At 40.3% G+C, this 20046-nt stretch overlaps 1 protein-coding gene across 2 annotated transcripts; it reads left to right on the top strand.

The window, feature by feature from the left end:
• The first annotated feature begins 1413 nt into the window (after window positions 1-1413).
• On the top strand, window positions 1414-13620 carry ZBTB34 (zinc finger and BTB domain containing 34). Of its 2 annotated transcripts, XM_057401640.1 has the most exons (3): window positions 1417-1519; window positions 9241-9363; window positions 10592-13620. In XM_057401640.1, the coding sequence occupies exons 2-3, from the start codon at window positions 9323-9325 to the stop codon at window positions 12111-12113; spliced, it is 1563 nt and encodes a 520-aa protein (XP_057257623.1). In that variant the 5' UTR covers window positions 1417-1519; window positions 9241-9322; the 3' UTR covers window positions 12114-13620. The 2 variants fall into 2 exon arrangements, with proteins under 2 accessions (XP_057257624.1, XP_057257623.1); XM_057401641.1 differs by lacking the exon at window positions 9241-9363 and having other exon boundaries at window positions 1414-1519.
• The last annotated feature ends 6426 nt before the right edge of the window (window positions 13621-20046 follow it).

Raw genomic sequence — 20046 nt, 5'->3', positions numbered from 1 at the left:
TAGGAAAGTTGGTTTTTTTTTTTGTCATTTAAATGCTTTATTGGCTCGCTAGGCTTCTTTAGCTGTAAACTGCCAGTGCCCATGGGGAAGATGCTGGAAAACAAAATGATGATATATTTTAATGTGATTAAATTGTAAGTTCTGATTTTTGCTTGAAGCCTGTGTCTGTCAATTGCTGCTCCTTTGTTTTATTATTCATGGGATTCCATATTTCTTCCAGAAATGTAACTGTTTATGCAAGTCAAGTGAATCTTCCTTAATGAGCTATAAGTTTTTATTCTAAACAAGTCATTTATAATAGTAAATTTGCATATCTTGATATTTTGTGAGATGTTATGCCTGTATTGCAGAGGTTGGATAGTTTTGTCTATAAATATTGCTGTCCTAATTGTACAGCATGGTTTTAATTTAATGTTACTGTTCAATATTTTCTTCTTATAGAAGAGTCCCATGCCCCTTTTTTGTATAACATGTTTTAATAAATGTTACCTGTCAACTTTGTAAATGTTTTCTTAAGCTTGAATGAAAGGAATGCATGTCTAGTACTAGTATTTAATATTTCACTTTTGCCAAAACGATAAGAGCGCAAACAAAAGTACAAATCCAAAAGTTGTTGATATATAACTTTATTAAATATATAAAGAAAAAGTGTGTCTAGTAACGTGTCTTCTTGAAACACTGAGCACATGCCAGCCTGGCCGAAGAGAACACTAAAACCTGATTCTCCTGACACAGCAAGTGAATGATTGGGCACATTTCTTTGGTGCTGAGGTAGTTGCCATTCGTGTGCCTGTTGTGCCCCCGGTCAGGATGCTCTCCCCGTCTGCTCCTTTATCTGGTAACCCATCAACACCTCTTCCATCTGTTCTATAGCGAGAGAAAGTCACCCCTCGGAGGTGATGTGCAAGGCCGGACCATGCGGGTGCTCTGGCGGTACCCAGTGGCACCAGACTCCTGACTCACACCATGAGCTGTGTGGTGCAGCAGTGAATCCACCAGCAGGTGCAGGATGCCAGCCAACGAGTGAGGGGTAAGGGTGGAGGGACACGGGCGAACTCTTTAACTCCTCCCTTGCACTGCCCCGCGCAGGCAGCGGCTCACCGCGGGTGAGGGCCCCTCTCTGCACATACACAGCCGGGTACGCCCGAGCACAGACCCCGCGGGGGGCAGCTCAGCTCCAGCCGCTCACGGTGATCTCCACCGCTTTCACCTCCTGCCACTGCCCGCTTGTGGTGCGTTTCTAACAGCGCGGCGCCACCCGCAGCCCCGGGAGCGGCTCTGCCCCGCACGGCCTCGCTTGAAGCTTAAGCGCTGCCACTGCCGCACACGGGAGGCCACGGCACGGGCCCGGCCCGGTGCACCGGCGGCTCCGCCCGCCGCACGTCACCAGGAAGCGGAAGCGCTGCCAGCGGAACCAGTTCCGGGTGCGAGGAGCTGCGGGAGCGGGCGGGAAGCGGCGGTGGGAGCGGGCCGGAGCCGGGCCGGGGACCCGCCATGTGAGAGGCGCTGACAGCTCCGGGTGAGCGGCAGGCGGGCCGGCGCGGTGCGGAGGGAGCCTGGCCCGGGGGCCGGCGCGGCGCTCCCGTGTGGGACGAAGCCGTTCTCCGGGGGGAAGTGGGGGGTGTGGGTGTCCCGGCGCACTGACAGGCCCCGGAGGGGCGGCGGCTGCGGGACGAGCGGCCGGGACGGGGCGCAGGGCCCGTGTGGGAGCGGTGTCAGCGGCTCCCGCTGGGGCTGCGCTGCTCCCAGCCTCGCCTCGCCTGGAGCCGGCGCCGCGTAACCCGAGTCCGCGTCTCCGGCGCACTCTCGGCTTGTCAGCGGGGCGGGCCGGGGCCGGTGTCCGCTCCGGCCGCTGCTGGTCGGTGGGGACAGCCCCGGTCCCTGTCAGCGCCCTTCAAAACCCCGGCAGGTGAGCGCCGAGTTGGGTTGATTTTAGAGCGAACCGAAGCCGAGCGTGAGGTTGGAAGAAGCCTGAGCGGTCCGAGAGACACTGATACCGGAGAGCCGGGCTGCCAGAAAGGAGAGGTGGCACAGGATTAGCTGCACCGCAGCTTGGGACAGCTCCCGGCCTGTGGGGTTGGGGTGTGCCGGTGCCTCGTTGCCGGCTCGGTGAGAGCTGCGCAGGGTTGAGCCTGTCAGAAGTAACGGGCTGGGACAGCACCATGAAGCGTGTTTGTCAGAGCTGCTTTACATCTACTGCAGAAAACGTTGCTGATAGCTAGAGAATACAGGTACTTCCTGGATTAAAAGAAACGCTGGTGCCTGACAGCTGTGATCTGAGGAAGAGGGACTGGGTAAAATAAACGAACGAATAGATAGATTAAAATGCGTAACAGGAACCAAGTATTACATCAGTAGCACACAATTTATTGCAATAGCTGAAGATACAAAAACCCTCTCCTCTTCCATCCCACTTGAAGTCCTGGGGGGGTGTATGTATTTCGAGTCTCATGCTATCAGCTAAAGAGGTTTCTGCCTACTGACAGTGACTTCTGGAAGCCTGCAGCTCAGAGTTGTCAGTGCTCACAAAGTGTGGACAGTAGCTGTTTAGGTTTATATAGCATGTCTCTAATGAAATTGATGCACAAAATAAGTTTGTGATCATCACTTGTAGGGTCTTGTCACATCACTTCTGTAGTAACTTCCAGAGCCAGAATGTAGAGATGATCTGCGCTGAGGTTGCAATTGTTGGGTGAAGCTTTGTTTATGCATCAATAGTTGTTTCATTTCTTACTCTTTTAATCACTTCCATACAGGCAATTGTGAGGAAGACAATTTGAGAATAAGGGACGAAGGTTGGACTTCAGTTTCACAACTGCTGTCTTTGGATATTTGCTCAAATAAGAGGCTTCTGGTTTATTTGTTTTGCTTTGGGTTATTTGTTTTTTTTCTTTCTATGAAATGCTAAATTTGCACTTCCAATAATTTCCCCTGTTGCACCATGCTAAGCATTGAGCTTAGGTTTGTAGCATTATTATTAGCATGTGTGTATATATACACACATAAATCAATTTTTTTAATTTGGTTGTTAAAATCACCCCTTCCTTCAGGTGATTTTCTGTTCATCACATTGCGAATGTTGGTGAGGTAAAAATAAACACTTCTTAGTTGTTGTTAGGCAAAAGGCTGAATTAGTAAAAATCCCCCTGCCCAGAGTGGAGGGGTTTGATGTGCTGCTCACCCCTGCAGGTGATGGGACTGTGTCCTGCCATGCTCCTTGCCTGGCAGACAGGACTTTTACCCTTGGTTTCACTGTGGATGTTTGGTACTTTTAGAGTTGCCTCTGTGTCTGCAGAGGAGGGATGATGACGTTGACTTTCACTGTTATTGTTCTGATACCTACTGATAAAATTGTGCAAGAACAAAGTTTTCTAGTAACTACATTTCGGCCTGTACTGACTGGCTTCAGTTTCTGAGGAAACTGTGGGGTTCCTGCATTTTTATGAGGGAATTTATTGAAGCTTTAAATTGTCCTGTAGTCTCCACTACCGGTTCTGTATTTTAGTCTAAAATAGAAGTGAAGCAGACTCATTTCAAAGCTGGCTTCTGATGAATAATAAGACATATGCACCTTTTATTGTATGCTTACGACAGGTAATACACTATTTCAAGTGTTGGCTGAACTGTCTATATTTCCTTTGATTCCAACAGCCCCTTTTTTTTGCTTAGTTCAGACTTTCCCAAAAATAATACACTTTGTGAATCAAAATTATAGTGATTTGCAAATGGTTGACAATTGGAGGAATGGGGATTTGAATCCTGTTTTGTTAAGAAAGGAACTAATTGCTTCCATAGCCATTTATTTTTGAGAGATGTGGTCATTTCCACAACTTCTGTATTGCTCTGATACTGGACTACTAGAAAGGTAGCGTAGTTCTCATTTAGGTTTTTTTTTTGGGGGGGGGGGAATGGCTTTTGCATCAGAAATTTACTGTAGACTGTTTAAAATAGTACTGACCATAACAAAAGTGTGGGCAGGGAGTTTATGTAGAAGCACAGGCTTGTGCAAGCTGGTTTTAATCATCCTGGCAGTTTTATTTACCTGTTAGAGGTGAATCTAACAATGATGTGTTGAACTGAGCTGGAAAGGGGTTTCAGATCGCTGGAGGTATAAAAGATGCCATAAAGTGCATTTTATCCTATTGGAGATGCTGCAAACAAAATGAAGTTTCATGCTGCAACAGAAATGTTAACAGAATGTTCTGTTGTGCTGTAGCATCTCTTAGGATCTCCATACCACCTTTGTTAAGCTTCCATCTGAGTCCATGATTGTCACTTACTTATTCTGAGATATCAAACTTTCATGTCTGTATGTAGCAATCTCTTCAATGTGTCTAAGTTTAAATATATTTGAGTTTAAAAACAAGGAATGCAAATCAACCTAAGCAAAGATTCTTGTTTGATTTATTCTTCTATGGCGGTTAATGCTTCTAAGTTCAGCTTTGTAATTCCCTGAAAACTCTTCTTCACAAAAGAAGAGTATAAATAAGAGTGATTTAGGAGACTGTGTTGTTTGACATGACAAAGATTTGAGCACTAAGTACATACTTATTTAATGTTCCATTCGAGGGAAGCTTTGAAAGAAAATGGATGAAGCTATTACTTTATGTGGTCAGGCAGAGACTTGCAATTTTATCACCGATCTTAAAGCCTATTGCTTTGTGTTTTCTTTGGTTTTAGTTAATAGCCATGTGCTTGTGAATTACTGCTATCAGGTAACATCTAGATGACCAAATTCAGACAGAGTAAGGTTTCAACAGCTTTTTGCTTGCCAGAATGCTATGACTTAGCTGATAAATAATATGTTAAAGAGCTTTTAAATGTTAGTTCTATGTAGTGCAGTCAAAGTTTAGAAAAATCTAGTTAGTACACAAAGACTTATTATATAGGTCTCTTCCATTAAGCTCCAAGTGTTTCCTTAAGTGCCAAGTGGAAACATTCCCCCAGTCATTCTTTCTGTGGTTGGAAGGAGTTGTTCTAATTTTATATAGATGTCTATGCATGGCTCTGATTTTAGTGCATAAATTGCACTGCGAAGTGTGTCATTAGGTATATTTTCTGTCACCAGGAGGATGCCTCTGGCAGTGTGTTGTACAGAGCATGAAATAGACTGCATGGATGAGCTGGGAATACACAAGGCTCTATTTGTAGTATTCATTGCATGTGTTTCTGGAAAAACCTTTAGTGCAATTGATTTTTAAATCTATAGAAAATAGCAGAATCTGATCACCTCACCTGAGATAAATATAATTTAGTTTCCTTCATGATGTTTAAAGGCTGGAGAGTTCTTAAGAAAATGGCTGCTTGAATTTAGGAGGAATTGATGCAAAACCCAATGCTATGTATTTACATAGTACTGCCTATATTGTTGTATTATTATAAGTATGCTGTAGTTCTGCACAAAATTGTCTCAGTTGTTGGGAGAGTAGCTTGCCTTTTTACATTATTTATTTGTTTGTTTATTAATTCCTGTGATACTAAAATCTGTCTCCTCACTGTAGGGAAGCTGACCGTGCTTCAGAGCCAGATTTTCAGCAAGGCAGCAGCGCTGTGTGTCACACTACATTAAGGCCATGCAAGGGCACTCTGCTGTATGTTGGCTTTTCAAAGAGAATATAGTACTTCACTGTTATGAGTATGAACTTGCAAAAGACTGTATGATCAGTTTCTTTCCTGATTTCAAAGATTATTTAAAGAGGACTCTTAGGAATGCCCCGAGACTGTGAAGTATCTGATTGTAGTTTTCCTTTGGTACAGCGTTAATTATTGTGGCTGCTGTAATCTGAAAACAAAGGCAAATTTGAAATGCAAATTTAAACAGAAAGGAGTGAGGGTGATGAAGATTTTTTGCCCTAGATCTTCCCTGAGCACAGATAAAAGAGTTATATTCCTAGGTTAAGATTCTCTTGAATACATGTTTGCAATGATGTCTTTTCACAGCTGGTGTAGTAAACACTCAATGCTCCAAAGTGCAAGTGAGGAGTGTAGTGCTTTGTAGAAATGGTTGTTTCTTTCCTTGCTTTTTCTCTGTATACTGAGCAGGAATATATGGAGTATCCATTCTTGGCGGCATGGAGCACTTTTCTTGCTTTAGTCTTAATTTTTGTTATGATCCTCTTAACTTTTCTATGTATTTCAGTTTTCAGACACAGCTGTGATTTGTAATGTCTGTTTTTTCCCCAAGGAACCCATGTTGCTGAGCTAACTAAAGAAAATGCAGGGGATCTTTTCTCACACCTTTGTGTGAGTTCAGATGAGCAGAATTTGTATTACTCACCTGTCCATGATAACAGCAAATCATACATCAGTGGTGAATGAAATTAAACAGGTGCAGACTCAGAAGCAGAAACTAATACGGCGTTGGCAGACACACAGCTTCGTGTTGTAGTTATATGATGCTTCCCTGCTGCTACTGTATGATGTCAGTAAAATTAAAATGCTGAGTGTGTTTTGTCACCATCTATTCTTGGATTTTTAAGTGAAACAAGAGCTTTTCTAGAACATGATTTTTAAAGTAAGTTTCTGTTGAAATCTAATGTGAAATGTTAAATGTATCACTCTCATGTTCACAGGTTACTGCAATGAGCACTGTTGTTTGAAGACACAGGGCAGCAATCCACTACTAGTAAATTCATATTATGGTCTATGTTTGCTGTGTCAGACCCTGATGAATAAATGAAATGCAGGCGTGAAGAGAATTGATACGATTCTTTTGGGTGTGACTGGATCATCTCCTACAGAAATAGACAGGAGGCTCAACACCGAGCCCTGCTAAGACTTAGTGAACTTGGTGTCCAGCTCTGGCTGTGCTTTAAAACAAGAAAGCCTTTAGCCGATTTCTTAGATATATAGCATCTATAAAAACCTCAAATACTTTGATCTGCTTGTGCAGGAAGGTTGAGGGAGGACCTGTTCATAGCCCAGTGCCCAGAGGTGGATTTAAATTTCACAGGACTTTAACCTAACTTTGCACTCTGCCGCAGGCAGGGGTGGAAGCTAAAGCAAGACAAAATACATTACTTTTTAACCATGAGAGTACCTGACATTGCTATGACTTATCTTAGTTCTCATTACCCTTCAAATGCTTGAATTTGTATAATACAAATAAAATTGTCTTCATTCTGAACTTTTGATATGTCCAAAGCTAATTTGTGCTTTAGAGTATCTTTCTGCTGCTCTCCTCACCCCAAGAGAAGAGCTTAGGGAGACCTTTCAACTTGGAGGAAGCTGTTAAAAAATTGGAAGAATAAATAAGATCATTCTTCTATTATTCGTCAGTAAAACACTGCAAGTGGTGCCTGCTCTGGCATGTGTGATGCCGCATTTTTCCTCAGGTCTTGCCTTCCCAAACTGATACAATGAAGTTGGAATACCCCAGCAAAATCACTGTAGTCTCAGCACTGTTCCTGCTACAATCCTCCCTGAATGAACCCTGAATGTGGGGTTCACTGGCATCCTTGTCAGTTCCTGGACTGCTTCAACTGGAGATTTCAGAGTCTGGCTGGAAGTGAGGAAAGGGTTTCTCTTCTGCCAAGTGCTGCTGCTGTTCTAAATTCTTGTCATTTTACCCCAGCTTTCTACAGATGTTTTCAAGGTCACAGGAAGGATGTGTCTTTCAAGGAGACTAAGGTGGAAAAGTAGTCAAGTGCATGCTGTAGCTTGTTTGCTTTCTTCTTTCAAGAGCAGATGGGTAGAGAAACTCATGATCCGCTGCTTTTTAGGCTGTTTTCTGGACTTGATCTGTTTGCTTTCAGAGCAATACTGTATATTCCCTTGATCCCTATTTCTGTTTTTTTTTTTTACTGCTTATATTGACAGCCACACTTGCAGACTTTTAGCTCCATCATTTTCCCCACTCACTACCAGGTTTTGTGCTGTTTACTCCTAACATTTTAAGGAAAATGTGCTGCTTCGTTTCCCAAAAGAAAGATTAAACAAATCTGAGAACAAGAATGTCGAGTTACTTGTGGATACATCTGCCTGTGGACATAATTGGGTGTTCTAGAAGATTTGTGATATGCAAGGATCACTGTGAATCCCTTTCCTCTTTATGTCCCTCTCTTCCTGCTTCTCTGGGATGTGGTCACAGTCCATTTTCAATGTGTGGCCATGTCCTAGAGAACATGAATTCATTTAGAGATACTAAGATGCCATGATCAAAAGAACATTTCTTTTTTTCTCAATGGTAAGGCATAAAATGTCCATTTTCCTTCTACTGAGGTACTTGTCCTTCATTCATTCCTTCTGTCTGGACTGGTGCAAGTGGTGACAATTTGTATTTTAATATTTTGCGTAGGACTAAGTTGTTCTCCATTTTGCTGAGTAAGAGCCCATAGGGAAGTATGAGGCAAAGAGGAAGGCCACTTTCTGTATATGAAAAGTATATGAATGTACAAGCTTAGTCAAGAGAAACTTAATCAGGAATGTCCTGGTGTCCCATTTGTGCAGAGCTCATAAGCCCCACACCTAAAGGTAGTCACCTGTGTTGGGTTTATATGGAAGCCTGCTGCCCTGTCAGGTGAGCAACAACTTGACAAACATGTATCCTTGACTTCTGAAACTTGTCTTCCCAGTGGCATGGGTGCATCTGGTGGGGACTCGAGCAGTGGCTCCCTGCACAATGTACAGGGATGCTCGGTAGCACAGTTGAGGTTGCTGTTTAACTGCACCTCTGTTAGGCTGGGGTTTGTTTGTTGTAATGTTTGATTTCTGACCTGTGTCTGACTTGCATCAGCTCACAAGCTCTGAATCATTTTGTGGCTTTGTTGCCCTGCCAAAGGTATTTTTGTATAGATAGCTGTGATTATACCTCTTCTGCTAACCACCTTCTAATCCTTATTTCCCTCAGCAGAGCACATAAAGCATCTCTTGTCCTGCTTTCACGTAACAACTGTAAAAACTCAAATGATGTCTGGTTTACCCATTTTAATCTCTGACCCACTGGTATCTTACAGAACATGTTCAGCAACTCTGACAACCTGATTTTGAATGCTCTATGAGAGCTTTAGGCTGTTTCTAAGTCAGACATAATGTTAAGTCAGGAAGCTGGCTGTCTTGTTGCTCTGCTGAAAAGAGGTTCCATTTGTAGAGAGTATGAATGTTAGTTTTAAGTGACAGTCAGCTGATACAGCTCCAGCTCTTCCTTGTAGGCTTTTTACCATATTCATATCCATTGATTTTGTTTTTAGAGTGTCTGAATTTTCATCATTTGATTTAAATTGTTCATATGTCCCATTACAGCATGTAACATAAGACATAAATAGAAAAAAATATCCACTAGTATGTTGTGATACATTGGACATGCTTCCTGCGTCAGAAGTCAATGGATGATGTTGAGATCTCTTTATGCAGTTGGAAAAACAGGTATGATGGCAATATTATGTGTTTAGACTTCTACATTAGTAAGAATGAGAATAGCAGTAAAAGCCTGAAGATTTTTGGGGCACTGGATTAGGGGCCCAGTCTTGGAAATGTAGGGTGGTGTCTGCTACAGTGAGACACACTCAGGGGGACAAGCATGTGTGTCCTTTTTGTGATAATACTCCATGAAAAATCGGTAACATCCTTTAGATCTTGTTTTGAAATGTAAACATCTCCCTACAGCCTCTGGGAACATCCTTTCCCAGTGTATCAGGCAAGTTGGAGTACCCATGGCTTCTGAGTTAGGTTAGAGTTCAAATGTCAGATGATTGTAGCTGAGAAATCGCTTCTGTATCAGATGAGCTTCAACGTTCACATGGTTGGTCTAAAAAAATCACAAAAGGAGATTTAAAAAGTTTGAGAGTCCCTGGGTGGCTCCAGCGCTTTCCCTTCAAACGCTGCCTTGCAGATTGACCCAAATTCAGTATTATCTGGGAACCTCTGACACACTGGGTAAATAGTTCGGAACTGAGTCCACACTTAAATGTTTCCTTTTACCAGGATTTCCGTGGTTGTGATGTGTGTATTGAAAGATTGATTTTTACTTTTTTTAAGTAATTGTGCAGTTTAATTTCTAAGGAGGTAAATGTTTAAACAGAAATGTCCCTGTGCAGTGTAGTCATCTTCTCTGAGATAACCCTGACATATCTAGACTTAAATGTTTTTAAAACACATTTGTGTGTGTGCGTGCACACACACATCCCTGTCGCTTTTCTTTAGCAGGTTTTTCAAACCTCATAAAGTACCTTCCAAAGATCATTCTTGGGCAATTTAACAATGCAAGTATCAATGTAGTATCTGACTTGAACACCTCTTAAAGCTTCTGAAGTTTTTAACTTGCCTAGAGTTAAATCACTTGCCTAGAGTTAAATCAGAGTGAAATTACAGAGTTCCTTTGAGGACATAGACTGTCCCAGGGAACCTGGGATGGATTATGAGCATTGAATTGTGAATGTTGCAGAGGGATAATTCAAATTATAGAAATACAAGAAATGGGTAGATTAAGACTTACTTTTTGTATTATAACAAGTGTTTATACCAACTGTTTTGTTGTAATGCACCTTAAAGAGATCAATGTGGTGATTTAACTTCAAAATGTGCAAGCATTTATTTTTTAAATGGAAAACTCTGCATTCATTCTCAGCTGCAAATCTTCTTATTTTTCTTTCAGATTACTCTTTACATCAGTAGAAATGGACAGCAGCAGTTTCATTCAGTTTGATGTGCCCGAGTACAGCAACACTGTTCTGAGCCAGTTAAACGAGCTCCGCCTGCAAGGGAAGCTATGTGACATAATTGTGCATATTCAGGGTCAGCCATTTCGAGCCCATAAAGCTGTCTTAGCTGCTAGTTCTCCATATTTCCGTGACCATTCAGCGCTGAGCACCATGAGTGGCTTATCAATATCAGTTATTAAAAACCCCAATGTTTTTGAACAGTTGCTTTCTTTTTGTTACACTGGAAGGATGTCCTTACAGCTGAAGGATGTTGTTAGTTTTCTAACTGCAGCTAGCTTTCTACAGATGCAGTGCGTCATTGATAAATGCACACAGATACTGGAGAGTATTCATTCGAAGATCAGTGTCGGTGATGTTGACTCTGTCACTGTTGGTGCTGAAGAAAATCCTGAAAATCGCAATGGAGTTAAGGACAGCAGCTACTTTGCCAATCCCATTGAGATATCTCCCCCCTATTGCTCTCAGGTGCGACAGTCAACAGCAGGCAGCGATCTTCGGATGGAGACTGCTCCAGGCAAAACTCTACGTAGTCGTCTGCAAGAAGAAGGGCATTCAGATCGAGGAAGCAGTGGGAGTATCTCTGAATATGAGATTCAGATTGAAGGTGATCATGAGCAAGGAGACCTGATAGTAAGGGAAAGTCAGATTGCAGAGGTGAAAGTTAAAATGGAGAAGTCTGACAGGCCAAGCTGCTCCGATAGCTCTTCGCTTGGTGATGATGGATATCATACTGAAATGGTGGATGGAGAGCAAGTGGTAGCCGTAAATGTTGGTTCCTATGGGTCTGTCTTACAACATGTTTATTCGTTTTCCCATGCCTCATCACAGGCTACAGGTATGTCGGAAACCTTTGGAAGCCTGAGCAATACGAGTCCTTCCAGGTCAATGCTAAGCTGTTTCAGAGGGGGTCGCGCACGCCAGAAACGGGTATCCGCTGGTCACTTGCACAGTGATGTTCAGGGCTTGGTGCAAGGGGCTGACAGTGAATCCATGGTGAGTAACCCAGGATATGAAAACAGTCCACGGGAAAGAAACGCAAGAGGTCATTGGTACCCATACAACGAGAGGCTGATCTGTATCTACTGTGGAAAGTCTTTCAACCAGAAAGGGAGCCTTGATCGACACATGCGATTGCACATGGGAATCACTCCTTTCGTGTGCAAGTTCTGTGGGAAGAAATACACCCGCAAGGACCAACTTGAGTATCATATTCGTGGTCACACAGATGACAAGCCCTTTCGCTGTGAGATCTGTGGAAAATGTTTTCCTTTCCAGGGTACACTCAACCAGCACTTGCGAAAAAATCACCCTGGAGTAACAGAAGTAAGAACCAGGGTAGAGTCTCCGGACAGAACAGAAGCATTTGCAGAACAGAAAGTAGATAATGATGCTTCAGCTTCTGAAGCTATGGATTCTAGTATGGAAATTCATGCAATGTCTAACGCATCTGATTAAAATACTACATTCTTAGTGCAACACGGACAAGCACATTACTAATGTATTTTTAAAATATTATTATTTTAGTAATCTTCAGTACAAGTATAACAGCTGTTTAATTTTCCTGACCTTCTGGAAATCAGTTTGAAATGGTTTCTGAAGAAGACTACATAAGTATTCTTTGTTTTTGAAGGAGGCTGGGTTGGTTGTTGTTTTGTTGGGGGGGGTGTGTTTTGTTCTGTTTTACTTTTGAAGATGCTCAAAATCTAAAAGACAGTGTGCTGGGGAAAGCATAGAAAGAGTGCTGAAGTGTCCCTACTGGTTGATCTGGCAAGACACAAATTCCAGTGGAGAAAGATATTAGAAAAAGATTGGCAGCTCTGCTGGATACACCAGGAAGCTGTAATCTTCCCTTGTTTTCTTTCTGAAGCCCTGTTGCTGGTAATGAGTTACACAGCAGTGGGGGGAGAGAGTATTACAGCTTTGGTTCCTTCCGTGTGTCAGGATGAAATCTGTTTGCTTTTGCTAACTGTTTTTGGTAGTTAGTCTGTTTATATATATAAATTTGCTTTATATATATAAAATGCTTTCACTTTTCCTATTCTGGTTGAGGTGAATGTAAAAGTATGTCAAGGTTTATACCATGTACCACTCTTACAACTGCTAGGTCTCCTCTCTGCTTAGGATTTAGAACGTCAGACTTTGGGAGGATGGTTTTGGTTTTAAAAGAATGTTGTTTGGTTTTCATTTTATTCAACTATTACTTTGTGTGCAAAAGTGAGCAAAGCGAATTACCTTGGTTTAATAGCTTTGCTTTATAACATATATAAACCAAATGCCATAAATCTATTAAATTATGGTTAAATTGTTGAGGGGTTATGTTAGTTGTCTAGAATGCAAGCTGGACAACCTGTGGTGCTGACCTTTTTATATATATAGAGATAGATATATCTATATATATATATATCTTAAAAAGAAATATTAGCAAACCTAAAAGTAGCATTGTGGTTTTAAATGTGTTTTTACTGGCCTCAGAATCTACCTTCATTTCGTACTGTAGAACCATACCAGGTAACTCAATTTAACTTCATCACTCTTTGTGGTTGGTTAAAACCTGAGAGCGATGTTGTTAACTACAGTATTTCCAAGCAGTGTTTTAATAGGTCTCTTCAAAGAGAGCTGTTTTCAGGTGCACATTGACTTCCTACTTAAAGCTCCAAGTGATATGTCAGCACTTGGAATTTGTACTTTTTTTTTTGTATAAAAAATACGCTACGGGAATTTCAAGCAATATGTCTGTTATTTCATGTGTGAGTATTACAGAGTTGCTATGGCTTCCCTACTATTTTCCGTGGTTGTTTTCTGCATAAAGGAACTACCAACAACTTTTAATATACTCTAAATCTTTTTTGTTTCACCAAATGTGTTTTATTAATATGGTGCTAACTTTGTCATTTAGGTCAGTATAATATATAAAATGTGAAGCATAATGGTAACAGTTAAACAAAAGAAAAAAATAAAAAAAGCCACCACCAAACCAACCAGAAAATCCCCACCCCAAATGAGCCCCAACAAAAAAAAACAGTAATAGCCTAAGAGACCTCAAAAGCATGAACTGGCAACACTACTGTGTAAAATTCTACCTGATGAACAGAATTAATCACGTGCTTCTTTAAAATACAGGTTTTGTATAATTGGGCCTTAATGTTTGTTTAGCAAATATTGAAAATCCATCTGTGAACATGCTGTTTAACTCCTGAAATTCAGAAAAGCAAAGCTCATTCCTAAATCACAGGAAAGCAAAAAGGTATGTTTGCTACCTTGTCAAGCTTTTCTGGCTCCTGTGAAGTTGGGGCATATTTGTGCAGTAGCTTTATTAAATACACTAGTTCTTAATATTGTGACAGTCTGCAATAAGAATTCATTTCACTCAATACAGATTTACAGTCTAAGCCCCACCTGCTCCACTGGAGCAGTTAATTTGAGCACAGGATTTGCCTCTTTTGTCCTAAAATTTGCCTCACTACAGAGGCAGAGGGTGGGGAGATGTTTCTCTCTTTGAAGCAACAGTAGAACTTTTGTTTCCAGTAAGGGAAAATCTATGTCTGTGTCTAGGGAAGGTAGTCTATGTGTTTACCCACTTAAAAACAAGTTGGTGTTTCTGATACTGTTTTTTTTCCTGAATGTTTGTTTTAAGTAATTAAATGCAAAAACAAAAAAAAAAATTAAAAAAATGTGTTTTGACAAATGAAGTTTGAGACATGCAAAATCCAAGAAATGTACAGTTATTCTTCACCCTTTATCTTGGACCTGTGCTGTGGTGCCTTTGGTGTGACCTTTTTCCATGGAAGTATGAGTTGAGGATAGCAGGATGTGGGTACTAATTTTATATTTCTTGAATTTCTCCATGTCACAATCTGAACATTATTTAAATCTAGTTCTTTGTATTTGTAAATGTATTAAAATGGTTTGAGTTTACCAAAGAGTGACTTATCCAAAATTGTCTCTGACAAAAAACAAACAAACAAACAAAAAACCAACATCACTTTGATTGTACAGGTTCAGGTTCAAAACATTGTAACAGGACTGTTAAGGGGCAGGAAATGATCACTTTTTCTACAAACTCATGATTCAGCAGTACAAGTTCTGCTTGCTCCTGTTCTTGTGGATGCGCCATTTACCCTTTCCACTGCTAGCAGTGTTAATAATTATCAAGCCATAACACAGTACTGTAAAGTCCAGCAGTGCTTCAAAGGATGCATACGTAGGTGAGCATAAAACATCATCCAGCATTTACATTGACACTTACCAAGTGTGTAACTCTGGTAGAAAACGAACTTCAAACCTGGCAACATCAATTAAATTGTGCCTTGTCACATAGTGGTATGCCAGGATGAACATTGTCATGGAACATGAAGCATTATGTGATTGAAGTTCATTTCACAAGTCCACCAAAACAGAGTATGCTGTGTTATTTTAAGCGAATGATGGAAGTACTGTACAGTGTCATGTGTCTGTACAGTTTTAAGTTAGCACAGAGCTGTTACACATTTCATTTACAATAAATGCAGAAGTCAAAAAAAATATGTGAAGAAATATTTGACAGCAAAATAAATCATGAAATTATATAGGCTGGTTCATAATTGAGTCTCTTCTTAATCTACCTTTTTAATTATAGAAAAATGTGAAAACAGTGACAGTGTCCTTTCCTCTAGATGTTTAACCTATTATGACAAACTGTGAAAATAAAGGATTTTATACCTTTGCTAATGTTTGTGGTTTTAAACAGCTATTTTAGTTTTCTTAAATCAGTTATCTTCCCTATTGTTTCTTTTAAACTTGTAAATACATTTAGAAAACAGCTTTGTAAATACAGTCTATTAAAAGTTCAGTTTGGTCACTAAGGCCTCAAGATTGGCTCAGCTATTTTAGTGTGAAACCTTTCAACAGCATAAAGGATACTGTCAGTTCACTGTTCAGCAGAATATACTGTAGGCCTAAATTGATAGTTTTTAATGCAGTCTTCCCAAGCATAAATCCATGTTTTATGCTGAAGCCTTTGGTTTACTTTCAGACAAAACAATGAGGCCTCTTAATATGTTTATGGGAAGAACAGCAGAAATAAAATCAAGGGCTGGGAAAAGATCGAATGAGCTTTACCTTTAAATATATATATATCTTATTTGAATTTTTGTATTAGTTTACTGTGATTCTTTTATTGTCATTTTTCTAAAGAGGTTTCACATGAAACCATTGAAAGGGACTCAAATATGCAACACCTAATCTATTTTCCAAGGGAATTTTTCCCTTGAATGGTGCTTTTTGACTGGTCAGGGTTATTTATTAAATTTTATATTTGAAAGTATTTCGGGAATTATGTAAATTCTTTATATGAATCTGTTTATTTCATGAATTGTAAATTTCATAATACTCAGCGATTGAATCAGAAGTTTAGTAAAGTCATTCAAAATGTTCAAAGTTTATATAATCTGTGTGCATTTTACATGTATTTTAACAAGTGCCAGGATAGTTGTATTTAATATTGTAGATATAAAACTACTTGCACATCCCTTTGACAGCATTAACTTATGAGAGTTTACATTTTTTAAAAGAAATGCTAAACAAACAAGAAAGCCTGAGAGCCGTGTCCTGTGTTTCTTCAGGGGGTGTGAAGCTGAGTGTCAGGAACAGAGCAGGTTCACTTCTAGTTCATGAAACTCCTGCTCTGGTGGCTACAAGAAACTGCTGTCTTCTCCCACTCGTATATACACTATGAAGTCAGCCGCTGGGCTTGTATTGCAAGCCTCTGGTTATGTATCTGGTTAGAGGTAGAGCTCTTGCACGATTTAACAGTGTTTGTTTCTGACTGAAAAATGGTATTTTTAAATAACTTTTATTTGTATGGTTGTTTTTCATGAGAAATAATTGAACAGTTTGAATGACTTGACTTGGTGTCATTATCTTGCAATATAAACCGGTAACCTCACAACTCCACACTTCATCACCATATGAAGTAAATGAAGCTAGCTAAGCTGATGCTGTAACAATAAATAACTTGCCATTAAGGATTATTTTATAGCATGAATTTTAAAATATTTATTCAAATGATATTTTACTCTTGTATTCACTTTGGTTTTAGATTTGTGACATGAATATTTCAGTGCTGCTTTATTTTGTTCTGATGAATTTGTTTCTTGCTTGTAAATTGCCTTTTTTATGGTATAAAGTCAATGGGAATTGCTGTTTGTAAATTAAAATGCTTCTAGAGCAAATGTGTGGTGTCAGTGTCTATATTTAGGTATTTAATTACTAAGGAACTTGCATTTCCTGAAGTGTTATAAGAAGCTGTGGTTTAATACTCATGTACCAACAAGTAATCACAACTCCTGAGAGACAAACTCCTCCTGAAGTTTCTCCTTTTTGCCAGCATTGCTGGTTTAGTCCTGAACAGATGGAGTGTTGTGCTCCAAACCCTTGTCCAGCTCTCAGAGCAAAACAAAACCCCGCCTGGGTGATGGCAGTCTGCCTTGCACTGAGCCAAAGGCAAGTCACTTGGGCTGGGGGTCATGTTTCTTTTTGACAGCAGCATTTGCATTTTATGTTATGCCATATGTAAGAGTAGAGCTAATTCTGTCCTCAGCAAGCATAAGGGTACAGCTCCTCCTAGCCCACGATCTTGAACTGAAGCTACTTTCTGCTGATAGCCCAGCCTTAACTTGCTTCATGGCAGCTGGCTGTTGACAGCTCTTTAAGTGCCTTTGTAACAAGCAGTTTCTTGGAGGAGTTAATATATCCTCAACCAAGTTGTATACTACCAGTGATTTGCTGAGACAGACTTATCCTTCCTGGGACAACTGGAATTTTGCAGAAAGAATTTTTGCTTTACATTCATGAAAACACAGCTGATACTATTAAATCTGGTTAAAATTTACCATCACCATTGCCAGTATTTTATTGTGAGAGATGTATGCCAGCAAAGACTTTTGTTCTCTAATAAAGCTGAATTAAATTTAAATAGGTTTTAATCTCATGTGGTGGCAAAGGGTGTGTTTGTCTAATGCTAATGCAGCTGAAGGATGTAGCTATCTTTACTGGCCTTGGGGTTTTGGGGGGTGGGAGGTTGGTTGATATGGACAGACTGAGGAAGATAAACCATTTCAGCAAAACATCTGCTCAAATCCCCTTGCTTGTATGGACTGAAAATACGATGTAGAATGGGGTAAAGAAGACATGACTGCTAGGAGAGGAATAAATGTAATGTTGCTTTGACTGGGAGAGCAGGGAAACAGAATATAATGCTGCTTCTTGCATTCCCCTCCTTATCTGGTTTGGTTTGTTTTGCTTGAGCTGGTAGAATTGTTCCATCTTGTCAGGCAGCCATCCAAGTTAGAAATCAGATGCAGCAAGGTTGTGTCCATGGAACTCGACACAGCTTTTAGAGCCAAGATGCTCACCAGTTCTGTCAGGAAATACTTGCTGTGTTTCCTTCATGATAGGTTTCTGTCCACAAAGCAGCCATACAGGCAGCTTTAGCTCTTTCCTGTGCAGACTTGTGAGTTGGGAACCATGTGAGCTGACATGATCCTCCACAACTGCATTATATATGTCACAGACTTGTTTACAGCCGATACTTCCCAAAGGGAATGTGGCACAGATATCACAAAACACTGGGCACCTTGTGGAAATCGCTTTAGCTTGCAAGTGTACAGAAGGGGCTGCACCACAGCATCACTCACGTGCCCCAGTAGCTTGTGGTTATTGCTGTTTGAAGGCAAGTGGAAAGTTTCCTCCTTGATATGGCTGACTGGCTTTAGTCAAGCAAAACAAACATGCTGGATTTTGTTTGTGCTATGCAAGTGCAATCTAAGTTACGGAGTTCCAGATAAATTTACCCTTTAGACCAGATACTGTTCGTAAGGACACTAAACTTTTTGGGAGTGATGGGGGAAGGGCAAGTTTCTAAGAATTTCTTTCACATAGAATCTGGAGAGAGGCTTCTGATAAAGGTCTGTAGTGACAGGACAAGAAGGAACAGCTTTAAATTGACATATTGAGATGAGATCTTAGGCAGAAGTTCTTCCCTGTGAGGGTGGTGAGGCGCTGGCGCACATTGCCCAGAGAAACTGTGGCGGCCCCATCCCTGGCAGTGTACAAAGTCAGGTTGGACAGGGCTTGGAGCAACCTGGCATTAGAGAAATGCCCTTGACCAAACAAATGCCCATCCTTCTATGAAGAATGATTTTTTGAGGCAGTTTTGCAAGGCTGATGGATAATTCATCAGTAAAAGGCAGTGTCAGGGCAATACTAAGGTGCTTGTTTGAAAACATAGTAAGCAGGTAAAGGACAGTGACTCTATCTAGATATAAGTGAAATGTGATGGTAAGAAAATAGATATATTGAGAATTAATGGAAAAGCCCTTAAAATGAAGATACACAATTGCTTTTGGAAGAAAAAACTTGTGAAAACAATTAAGGGATATGACCAAAGCAACAAGATTAGATAACTGTATTTGGAGGTTTAATGTGTCAAAACTTGTCAAGCTAGTCAAAGCTGAAGTGATGATGTTACAATCAAATTTCACACAGTGTAAAGCACAGTGTCTGGTCAAGAGTCATTCATAATGCATCAGAAGACTTCACAGTATTTGAATAGTCTCTTAAGATTGATTTCTCTCCTTCTATAGAGAGAAGTCCTCTGATAGAAGACATGGAGTTCCCCTGGGCTCAGATACAAGATGACACAAGTCAACTGCCTGTGTAAAATGGCTCGTAGCTTCAAAGGACCCCTTCTTTGTCCATGTTGTCCACACAAAGATGTGGAAGTAAGAGAAACTGTGGTGGTGTACATTATTTTAAGATTTATAAGATGTCTCTAGACTACCAGAATAATTCTGATATTCTTTGCACTTAGCACTTAGAAATTTTTCAGGTTTTTCTTTAACTCCCTTTTTGTCTAGTGAACTTTTTTCAATGTATTTTTACTGCACAGAAATCAGATTTCATCTAGTTCTATCTAGAGATACCCCACTGACCTTGGGTAGTTCATATTTGTTTAAAGTTGCAATCCATGGCAATAATTACAGTACCATAGTACAGTATGTGTGGTTAAACTTCAACTTTTCTGCTTGTTTAGAGTTTGTCCCTAATAAGTTGGAAAATATTTTAGGCTACTTCAGCACAGATAGCCAATAAGAGTATTGTATTGGCTTAACTAAAGTAACTTATTTCCAAAGCACGAAATTTGGTAAAGCTTGAAAATGTTTTTCTCTAAATCAGCTTCAAGCAATGCTGACAGACAAATGCACACAGAAAAAAAGTTTGGTTATTGAAACTGATAGTTTATAATCTTAAATAACAAACAAGTTCTTGATCTACTTTCATTTGGTTCATTTTTCCTCCTATTGTATTGTTCATGGATTCAGGAGAAAATTAAAAGAAAATTCAATCAAAT

This window comes from Pezoporus wallicus, unplaced genomic scaffold (genome assembly GCF_028554395.1).
Source record: "Pezoporus wallicus isolate ANWC-B61680 ecotype Strahan unplaced genomic scaffold, APGP_CSIRO_Pwel_v1 contig_8013, whole genome shotgun sequence".
NCBI classification, from domain to species: Eukaryota; Metazoa; Chordata; class Aves; order Psittaciformes; family Psittacidae; genus Pezoporus; species Pezoporus wallicus.
Note: the sequence above shows the minus strand (reverse complement) of the source record. Positions and strands in the feature narration are given on the sequence as shown.